Below are 10,955 nucleotides of genomic sequence, written 5' to 3'. Positions count from 1 at the left end.
TAATATTTTCTGTGCATTGCAAGGATGAAGACGGGACAGAATTTCATGCTACATTTTTCTTCTCTGTCTTTCCTCTGGTTGAGAAACTCTCAGTAGTAGGCACTGAAAAAGTAATTGACTGTAACAAACAGTATGGGCCATATTTGAAGGAAAATTCCACAATTCCAGGCTCAATAGCTAGAAAACATGGCTAGATACCCTTTGAAAGACCATTAACAATGATTTAAATATATATATATTCTCTGACTGTTATAACAGACTGACTCCAATCAGTGCTGAATAGCAGAATGAAAAAAAAATTAAAAATACCTATCTTAGGGAGCCGAGTACAGAGGAATTGTAACTGTGATAGTTCAGTTAAGGCACCCAAAAGGCTGCTGTTCCTTTTTATGCTGCACTGGCAGTAAAAGAGAGTGAGCCATTATTTCTACATTTAACACTTGTACATTTTTATTTAGTTAAATCAGCCATTGTACACATTGCAGCTATGTATTGTTAGTGTTGTATTTTGTTTTTAATTTTTAACTAATACATGCCCTCATAGATATATTCAATTAGTGTTATCACCATGGGAACAAGATGCTGATTCATCAACTTAAAATTCACTTCTTCTCACAGTATTCAAGTTCTTTGATAACACAGCAAAAAACCAAAATAAGAGGTGAATAACCATTATGTTGTTACACAGAACATCATCTGCACCGCAAATAACACAACAGAAATGCATTTCTTTAGAGCCCCATCCTTGAAGATCATCCTCTGCTGTCTCTGACAAGAAGAAAGCCATGATTCGCTGTGAAATGTTTCATCATGGGTCTCGTTCGGTTTGGTTGCCAAAACACTTTTTGGGGGTTTCTTTTTTGGTTTTTTTTTTCCCTGCCTGCCAAAAACAGTGTTAGCATGGCACCTTGGGTTGCTTTGCCTGCAGGAAGCCAGAACTCCCCAGATGTTTTAATGCTTTTGGCATCGTTACCTTAACGAGGAAGTGCCCTTGTTCTGAGCACTGAGTGAGTCGTTAAAAAAACCAAACAACCCTATAATCGTAGCAGGCCAGATAAGCTTGGAAAAGTTTTACTCCCAGAGGAGAGGATTTGTTTTACTCTGGTTTTGAGTATACTATTAAAAAATCCAATAGCTGTTTAAAAACATTTTGGTAGTGTGTTTGTGTGTATGTTACATCTGCTAAAACACTACAGAGCTCCCTCCATTAAATGTTAAGCTACTGAACACCCAAAATGTCAGATCTCTGTGTTCCCTTTTTTGAAAATAAAAGTGCAGACATGCTATCATGGTTCCCAGAGGGTTGGTTTAGAAATATATATATTAGATAGATAGATAGATAGATAACAAAATATGAACAGAAACTGGCTTCCAAGGATTGTGAGCACTTTCTCTTTAAAAAACCCTTGATTGGAAGATAAAAACCGCTCGCTCAGTGCTAAGAGGGCTACCAAGTTGACATGATTCTAGGAGGGTTTGGTGACCTTCAAATGCCACATGCATGTATCGGATAAGAGGCAATCTTGATAAAACACGGTGAATTCATTATTCTCCTTGTATAGTGGGTAAGTCTTTCTCCCATACTTATCTACAGTGCAGTGGCCAGCAGGAATTACCACCAATAAGACAGTGTGGTTTGCTAAGCAGTGATGAAAACAGGAAACTACCGTAGTTATAATTGTTTAATACACCCTGCCACATGTCCAGATCTAGAAGATTTTAATACCTTATGCAAATGTGCCATAGATATAGCTGCTAGCAAGTTGGTTACCTAATTGGGTATTCTTTTTTTTATTTTTTTTCTTTTCTTTTTCTGGAAATCTTTAAGTGGCTGTCCGAAGGTCTTAGAAGTATTAACGGCCACAGTGAGCTGTTACTCCATGAGAACAGCTGAATTTCCAGGTTTTTAGCCTGACTCTTAGAGCCTTTAACTATAATAGATCTCTAAACTGGAAGTCTTATGGATGCAGTAGATCTGCAGTGCTTCCTCCTCAGTCAGTCTGTGTTTGCAGTCGATTGTGTTAACATTATTTTATTAATCGCTGTTCAGCAGTGTCAATAGACCTTGTAATCCATGATGCTAACTGTAGTCATAGGCAGTGCATTTTCTGCAGTCTTGTAAGTCCAAATACTCTTGCTATATACAGTTTACATGTTAACTCCCTTTTTTGCGATGCATGTACATAGTCACTTGAAGAGGCCTGTAGATGAAGTTGGCTTGACAAATGCAATTTCGTGAAGCTAGTGCAGAAGCGAAGGAAGAGCAAGAAGTGGCGATGCTGACAAATTCCCAGTACAGCACAAAGACGACGATTCGGTGGATAAATCATCCTGAATGAAGGATGCTATCTTTGGTCACAAATTAGCTTACGGGGTAAAAAAAAATCAAAAACCCAAAATCATATACGGAGACGGGGGAAGAAATGAATTCACTGCATCTGCACAGGTAGAAATGGCAGCGTCTTCCAGTGATTACGTAGGTAATAATGTCTACACCTAGAGAAGATGAATGCTGCATATGGGATGGATGGTTATGTGTTGTTGTTGAGGGGTGGCAGCTTCTCACTTTGACTCCTGTTTCCAGTCATCTTTGCAGAAGTGTCTAAGAAGCTGCTGGAGGTCATGTTGGAGGTCATCCTGTGGTAGTGCTTCTGGTGTGTCTTCCAGCTCTTTTGTGTGAACATGTTTTCCATACCGATCCTTCATCACAGTCCTCTTCTGTGTGCTGGCTTTACTCAGTGTTGTCCTGAAACAAAATAAAATGAGAAAACTGTCTTAAAAAGCTCACAGTTCCTGAAGATTTTAAAAAATGCTCCTTTTCAGCTGCAGTTTCAAGGCTTTTTCATTTAAAATAATGTGAGAAGAACTGTAGCTGGCAGTTTAAACCAGCTACTGAGGTCAGATATTCATTACACATTCTGAACACAACACACACCACTGCTTTAATTGACTTTCATAATGGAAACTAATTAATGTCTATATGCTGATTACACATATAGTTTGAGATGCCCAGCAAAACATGCTGTAACACACAGGCATGCAATATATGTTGAAATTCACACAAGACCTTCCTATTTGCTGTATTTTACTTCAACATACAGAGCTGTCCTGCACAATAGTAATTTAAGCTGATTAATTTCTTGAACACTTCCTACTGAACAAGTCTTACTTCTGACAGCCAGTAAAACTACCTTTGTGGTAATCTAGTGTCCTAAACTGTTCTGTTAAATACTTTCTTACCTCATTGGAACTGCCTTGCTCTACTAGTCAGAACCTTAAATCTCAGCACGTCCCTTCCAGATCTAGGCAGATAAATGTAGTTGTCATAGGACAGCTGGGTGTCTCTTCCTTAGCCTTACCCAGAAGCCCAATTTTTGGTCAGTGTCCTTGAGAGAGGACTATGGGAAGCCAAGCACACTGGGAAATTCCTGCATGCTCAGGAATAGCTCGATTTTTATCAGACAGCTGACACTTCTTAATTTGACCTGAATGACCAAAAATGAGATGGAGTACTTTGACAAGAATGAGTACCCTTCATTCAAAAGCAGATGCAGCAGGCCTAAGTCTGACACTGGTATGTGTTTTACAGCTTGTTACAATTACAGACACCGTTTGGTCAGGATGTTCTTTCAAATGCGAACGTTGGCTTTACCACCCCAATGGCCACTAGCAATTCAAATGGTCTGAAAGAAAAGGTGTATAAAAGATACCTAGCATGCAGCAGCCTTGGCTCAAGTTGTGTGGTAGGAATGAATACATTTGCTGTACTACAGTAGCTTTTCTTTCCTCCCAAATACTTTCCTATCTGCCCTGCCCATTATTCCTCATTATTCATAAGGCTCAAGTGTCACATGCATGTATCTATATATATCTATCTCCATATATCCTCTCATCTATTTTGATAATGTTCAAATTATCAAATGATCACAGAGTCAACTGGTATGAAAAAAAAATTTTTAAAGTAACCTTTATTAATGTTGTTAACTGTAAATCATGCTGATATCCTTGTACTGCCTCCTATGACCAGGTAGGCAGTGCCACCCCTTTGTACTGGGTCTAGCCATGACACAGTTGGCTTTCTTCACAGCAGCCTGTGTGGTGCACCATTTTCCATTTGGGTCTAAACCAGTGTTGATACCAGACCAGTGCTCTGGCTACTGCTGAACAGTGCTTACACAGCATCGGTACTTTCTCTTTTTTTCCCCACTGGCCCCCTCAGCGAGTAGGCCGGGGAGGGCACACGGCCAGGACAGCCGACCTGAACTGGCGAGAGGGATATTCCATACTACACAGAACCATGCTCAACAACAAAAACAGGGGGTAGATGAAGAAGTTGGGAGGTTGGGGGTTCTATCCTCCAAGGTGTCCAGCAGCGACTGGCTGGGTATCGGTCTGCTTGTGGGAGGTGGTGAGTGATTGCTTCTAGGTCACTTGTTTGGTTGTTCTTCCCTCTTTCCTACACTTAGTAAACTGTCTTCATTCAACCCATGAATCTTCTCACTTTTGCTGTTCCTGTTCTCTCCCCTGTTCCATGGTGGGACAGGAGGGTTACGGATCAGCTGCGTGGTGCTTGGCTGCCAGCCAGGGTGAACCCAGCACACCCCTGTTCACCAAGTCTTTTCAAGCGAATAGAGACCTTTCCAGTGCATATACCCCTTCCTGTAACAGAATGTTAGTAGCAGTCTTTAGTACTTTTTCAAATAAAGCTTTAGATGCTGCCAGTGATTTCACTTCAAACACTCACTTAAATCCACTCATTTATTATGAGTTTGTTAATCCTTTTCTAGTCATAGTTCATTGACATGCCAAGCCAAACCTTTTAATAATTGATCCATCCTTTTTCGTGATTTCTTTCTCTACTAAAGCGGGGAGTTGGACTTTCATCTGGTTACCTGTGTAGCTCAAAGCCTCAAATTAAAACATAAACTTCAGATTAAAACAAACCCCCAAAACCTAGGACAGAAGATAATTGCTCTTCATACCTTAGTGCTTTATGTTAATGAAGCTGAATGCTGAGAAAATGATGACTAGACAAATAAGAGAAGCATCTGCCTGCCATTTGCATCTTTTCAAATATTCCTCAACTATACAGATTAGTTACTGTTTCTTGTAAAGGATAGTTTCATTTTACTAATAATTGTACTGAAGCATGTCTTGGTACTTTCTTTTCAAGTTTGAAGTAGCCCTACCACACTCGTCCTGTGTATCTGTATAGAGACGGGTATACGTAGAAATGATGGTTGATACTTCTGAGCCTTGACTGTACTGAAATGGAAGAAGCAGGGAATGGAGCCTGGCAAACTTTTCCACAGAATATCTGCTGTTACTAATAATTCACAGAAAACAGAAATATCGGGGAAAAAAAAAAAGGTAGCATTTTCATCTTCCTTTTGGCTGGATGTGGGTTTGGCTGTGGTATCTTCTGCAGGCCTCCTGATTTACTAAACTAGAAGCTGCAAGCTGGGAAAGCAGTGTTATTTCCCAAGCCATTCCTCTACATGACAGTTTTTGCTGCTTGTGTTGTTACTGTCAGGAGACAGGGATCTGGGCCTCTATTCACAACGGAAAATTTGGCATCTCAATCTAACAGCTTAGCACTTGTTGTCTTCACGCACGCTGTAATACCATCATAGGGCAGAGAAGAGCCAGACCGTGACATTGTTGCATTTATGTTTTTATATGGTATTTTGTCAAATTGAAAAAACAAACCAAGTACATATGTTGCATCGATGACACAAAACTTTTATCCATATGAACCTTTAAGACGTGTTTTACACATGTTATTCAAAGGGACAATGAAATGTTTAAGAATGAAGCTTATAGAATAAGCTACATTAATTCAGTATCACATTTCTATTACTGAAATGTCTACACTGATCAGAAAAAGCATAAAACTAGGAAAGGTGCTAATTAGCTTGGTAACTATTTCTTCCTTTCAAGGACAAATGCATCAGCTTACCCAGAGAGTAGACTTAACTGTATGAACTTCTAAAATTAGTCCACGCGTGCTAACAAATGAATGAAGGTTTTTTTAACAGTAACCACATCCATGATTTCTAACGTTGGCTTTAGGGTTTACTTAAACCCTCTATGGGTTTTTTTAGAATCCTAAAACATTTCATAGCTAATTCTGTAACAACAGCTTCCCTCCCCGTCCCCGTCCGTCCCCCCCCCCCCCGGCTTTATATACTAATCCTTTTATAGCATGGCTGAGTATAACAACAGAGGTTTATACTCAGTAGCTGAGTATGATGCTCTGCCAACAAAACTTTCAATAGAGTAGAATTTGTCCCCAGGTATGTTGTAACACTTGTTTTAATATTTATATTTAATAGGGTTTTTTACCTCTTCAAAGTCCTCTTTGGCTGATGGAAGATCAGTAGCTAAGCTAGCATCCCCCAGGTGTTTCTCCGTTCTCTCTCCCTGCACTACAGTGGTCTTTATGACTTTGCTGACCTTCCGGCCTTCCACTGGTTCAGACTGGAAGTTGGAGGCACTAGGCAAAACAGCAGGTTCAGACAGGGTCACCTGTAAGGTCAGAAAACAGAAGTATACTGGATATGAATTACATAATGGATACTAGCAAAGCTGTATCATTCTTTCTTAATCATTGCCATAGAGAATAAGAATATAAGAAGTGTCTTCTTATGCATCAAAATAGTGAGCGTACTTTTTATTACCTGCTTTTCAGCTCCAGAACAAGATACTGTAAGATATGCGCCAGTTCAGACAGCAGGAATAGCCCTGGATAATTTATTCTCCTGAGAAGCTTTATGCTGGCAGGGTGAAAAATGCTGCTGGAACCTGAGCTAGCCCGAGGGCAGCAGGGATATTGCTGCCCTCACCACACCACAAGCTGCCGTGCTGGCTTATCTGGCAAGGCCACTGGAGTTACACCAAGTAACAAGTGGGCCTGTTGCTGTGAATCCTTGCTGTATTCACACAGGTAGCAAGAATTGGTGGTATCGGTCCCATATCTTAAGATATTCTTCTGAGAGATGAGTCACACTTGTAAAACCAAGGAATTCTACAGGAGCAACAGATCAGAACATTAGAGTACGATGGGAAAGTCACAAACATGATTTTATTTGGCAAAATATGCATTTAATGTATATGGGTTCCATGTGATAAAGAGGAGCTCTGGTATGGTCAGCTAACTGAAAAAAAATTACTTTTTTTTTTGTTACCTTACTCCTAGAGACTTAATTCTGGTGATTAATTCTGGCAAAAGAGCATGGCAATTACATTCTTAGTATTTCTAATGACCATTTGTTAAATGTTGCTTTCAACTGCAGTACTGCTGAAAGCAAGCCCTATTACTAGCTTCCGGCCCTCTGTCAGAACCTTAATTTTGCTGATACAAATGTCTGTAGGGCTGCACGGTGAACTAAGGCAGGAAAAGATAAACTGAAAAGTACTTACCTTTTCAAGTTGTTTTCTCTTTTTAACTACCTGGCTCTACAAACAGTTTGCATGAAAGTAATACTTTTTTTAGCTTCTTCAAAGCAAAGAACCTAACATAACTGTATAGTTTTAGAAGGGCTTAGTTGTAGAAACCTAGAGAACGTCAGATCATTTCATTACAACACTCACTAATTTTCTTATTAGAGTAAGAGGTATAACAAAAAATACAGATTTGCCATTTATCTATATGTCATCTTAGGACAAAGCTACTTTCTTTACTAATTTGATACTCCGCATAAATCACAAAATGTGTATCCTGACTTATCTTCAGAGAAAACTGCCCTGCTTCCCTGCCCTCCTTTCCACCCCCCGCCTTTTCCCGATCTTTATTCTGAGGCCTTTCCATCTGCAAGAAAACTTTTTAAAGCATCATTCAGAACTGAGTCTTGTTGGCGTGAGTGAGATGCAGTTACTAAGTACACTGTGGTGTACTGCAGCTTTGTACCATCACAAGGAAAACAGAAGATCTGACCTCTGACTGTTCACTGTCACTCTTCAGCACAACTCGTTTTACAACTTTGGAATAGCCATCTCCTTCTTCAACAGTGACAGGTTTTTGTGGTGTTCCTTGCATTAGGACTTCCTCTTTTTCTGTGCCATCTGGAGAAACGTATCGCCGGATGATCTTTCTAGTGACCTGAAGGAATGAAATAGAACTTTGTCCCAAAAGAATTACAAATAACACATTCCTCATTATTCTCTATACAGTATTTTCAGCTCAAAGGGCATTTTTTCCTACACAGCAAAACCTACATTGATGGCTCAGTGTTTCAGTCTGTAACACATATACTCACAAATACCTGTAGTAAAGCTGCAAGATGATGCATTCACCCTACTTAGGCTACCACACAGCAAAGTTTCCATAAACTTACTTCACAAGTGGGCACAATATAGATACTGGAATGACTCTCTAAAGCAGTAATTATTATTAGGAAAAGAGGTACAGTATTTTAGAGAGAAAACATACTTAAAACCACACAACTGCTAGAAAACATTTTCAGACTGGCATTTTCAAAAAGGTTTCCGAATGTAACAGGTTAGCAGCTTGGCTGTCAAATACTTAGAACTAGCTTCACAGAGAGACTTGGACATCACATTGTAACACCACTGCTGAACTAGTGAGCCAGAATTGCCCTACTTTAGAGTCTAATCTGATGCTTAAGCTTTCTAGGCATTGGCAGCCCAAAGAGGAGCAGAGGAGAATTAGAGGGTTCAAGATGAGATTTCTCAGGAAGATGGGCATGCATCCCTCTGTGGATGACCTGAAGCTCTACGTTTTCGTATGCCTTCCCAGCCCCTCTTGACAAGGTAACACTAAGCAGTTACCTCTTGCTTTGCCCAAAAGCTTATTTGCTGGAATGCTCAGTCAGACCATGTCACCTATATTTAAGAATCACAGAGGTGGGGGTAATGCCCTCCCAGTTACGGACCTACCCAGAAGAATACAGTGATACTCTTGCACAACATGCCCAGGAATATTTGGCTGGGGTTGTTTATTTTAAGATTAATTCAAACAGCTTCCAGAGATGTGCTATCTAGCTGAGGGACTATGATGTTTTCTTGGGAGACAGAAGATGGCGTTTGCCATCAGCAGAATTCAGCCGAGTCCTACACTAATCCTCTAAGCACTGAGTTGTCAGATAAAGTAAGGAGCACCGAAGCTCCTCTTCCACTTCCATGTTGTGCAGAATTCGCTTTTATAAGCAGGGTCTGAAAATGCTTATTTTATAAGGACATCACAAAAACAAGTACTTTCTATATTCTTTGTGCCGTAAAAACTTAACTGTATTTACAGATACAGAAATTAAGTAACCTGGTCAGGCACAGCTGAGTGGAGATTTTGAGGATCTAAAGTCTGGGTTTAGATGACTCTTGCAGATCCAGCCCTCCATTAGTTTCATTAAGAGTGTGGTGTGGTTTCACTAAGATGAGTGGTGGTGTGTTTTTTTAAAAAAAGCCTCCTTTTGCTCAGAAATATGGATCTATGCAGAATTCTCATTGTCTTTAAATGGGAAAATTAACAAAATACATCATGTTTCATTATAGACTGTAACACAGAACAATCTTGTGAATCAAAATAATTATTCAAACTTTGGAATGTCTCATAAACAGAAATTCTGGTTCCACGCTTTACTCTTAAAAATCACGCACCTTCACAAAAGAAAATTTGGCATGTATGTGCATGTATTTATCCTCCCTTTTATAGGACATTAATAAGGTAGCAAGGGGCATAACTGATAATACCTTCTTTACCACTGTGTGGCCATGTTCATCTGTATATTGCTCTTCTGTGACTGTTTCTGGTGGCATTTCAGGCATACTATCAGCCTGTACAACAAAGAAGAAAGTTTTATGAAGCAAGGCCTAGAGGCAGGTAACTTTAAATAAGCAAGTTTAAAATTGGTTAATTGGTTAAAGAATGAAAAATAAAAAGAGAAATGTTAGAAAAAAATTGTTCTGCAAATAAATACTTAGAAAGGCATGCAAAGAAAAGTTATGCCACAATGGACGGGCAAATATATGTTAGTTGACTGTGCTGTGTATGGGGCTGAGAAGTCTTCGTCCTCCTCCTACTGAAGCATCTAACGGAATTTAGAGTTGGGTTAGCAGTATTACTATAATCCTCCCTTCAAGAAAAGGTATTGGAATGGCTTATCCAGTGCCCATGCATTATTCAGAAGCGCTCCAGCTTCAGGTGCAATACCAGCCAAGTGGCTGTCTCAGCAGCATGCCTAAAGGAGTTTCCAGGGCCTAGTCACTATAGGCTCATGCAATCGTTCAACACTCAGTACCTGAATAATCACCCGGCGACGAACGACCCTGGTAGTGACCATCTCGTCCTCGTCCGAGCTGGTCTCCAGCCCGCCTAACTCCTCTGCTAACTCCTAGTGGAAGCATGGAAGGAGTGCTCTGTTGTATATGGTACTAGCAGTACTTACAGGTTCTGTCTTGTTTTTATCCAAAACCATCTTCATCTCTGAAAATTTTTGCTTTTAGGATTTTGGCCTCTTACTTGACTTTCATCTGTGAAACACTGATGCGGGTTGGTAGGCTTTGGCTACTTGACTATACATTAGCTGTTTATTAGCATACTGAAAACAGGATGAACCTTTGTGTTACTAATTCTATAGGATATTCTTAGTCGTCTTAGTGCTCTTAAAGTTGCCAGGGACAAGCCTGAAATTTGTGGCATGATGTCATTGCAGGTGGACTAGAAGGTATTACTAACACCAACTCTGGAATTCATACATATTGCATATGGTTTCTGTATTGATTACGCAGAAAATTATATTAAATCCTTCATACTGAGAAGTACATAGCGCAGCACATAGAGAGTAGGACTAAACAGTTTTAACTAGAGGACAATGTGTCAATAGCCTTGGCACTGGAAAGATCAAGAAAAATTAGTAACAAACAAGTGTTGAAGTTCTCTCTCCTGCACAGGGAAGAATTCAAAATTTAAATGAAGAGGTCAGAAGGCAAATAGAAGG

At 39.8% G+C, this 10,955-nt stretch overlaps 1 protein-coding gene across 2 annotated transcripts in view; it reads right to left on the bottom strand.

Moving 5' to 3' along the window:
* Positions 1–432: 432 nt before the first annotated feature.
* Positions 433–10,955, bottom strand: part of ANK2 (ankyrin 2) — a 365,935-nt gene continuing 355,412 nt past the window's right edge. For both annotated transcript variants that reach the window (XM_075420874.1, XM_075420873.1), the window contains 6 exons: positions 10,257–10,349; positions 9,709–9,792; positions 7,937–8,101; positions 6,346–6,528; positions 4,817–4,908; positions 433–2,746 (listed from right to left, as the gene is read on the bottom strand). In XM_075420874.1, coding sequence (XP_075276989.1) covers positions 2,563–2,746; positions 4,817–4,908; positions 6,346–6,528; positions 7,937–8,101; positions 9,709–9,792; positions 10,257–10,349 — 801 coding nt within the window. In that variant the 3' untranslated portion in view covers positions 433–2,562. The remainder of the gene's footprint in view (positions 2,747–4,816; positions 4,909–6,345; positions 6,529–7,936; positions 8,102–9,708; positions 9,793–10,256; positions 10,350–10,955) is intronic.

Source organism: Opisthocomus hoazin, chromosome 5 (assembly GCF_030867145.1).
Source record: "Opisthocomus hoazin isolate bOpiHoa1 chromosome 5, bOpiHoa1.hap1, whole genome shotgun sequence".
In the NCBI taxonomy this organism is placed as follows: domain Eukaryota; kingdom Metazoa; phylum Chordata; class Aves; order Opisthocomiformes; family Opisthocomidae; genus Opisthocomus; species Opisthocomus hoazin.
This window is presented reverse-complemented; position numbering and strand designations above follow the sequence as displayed.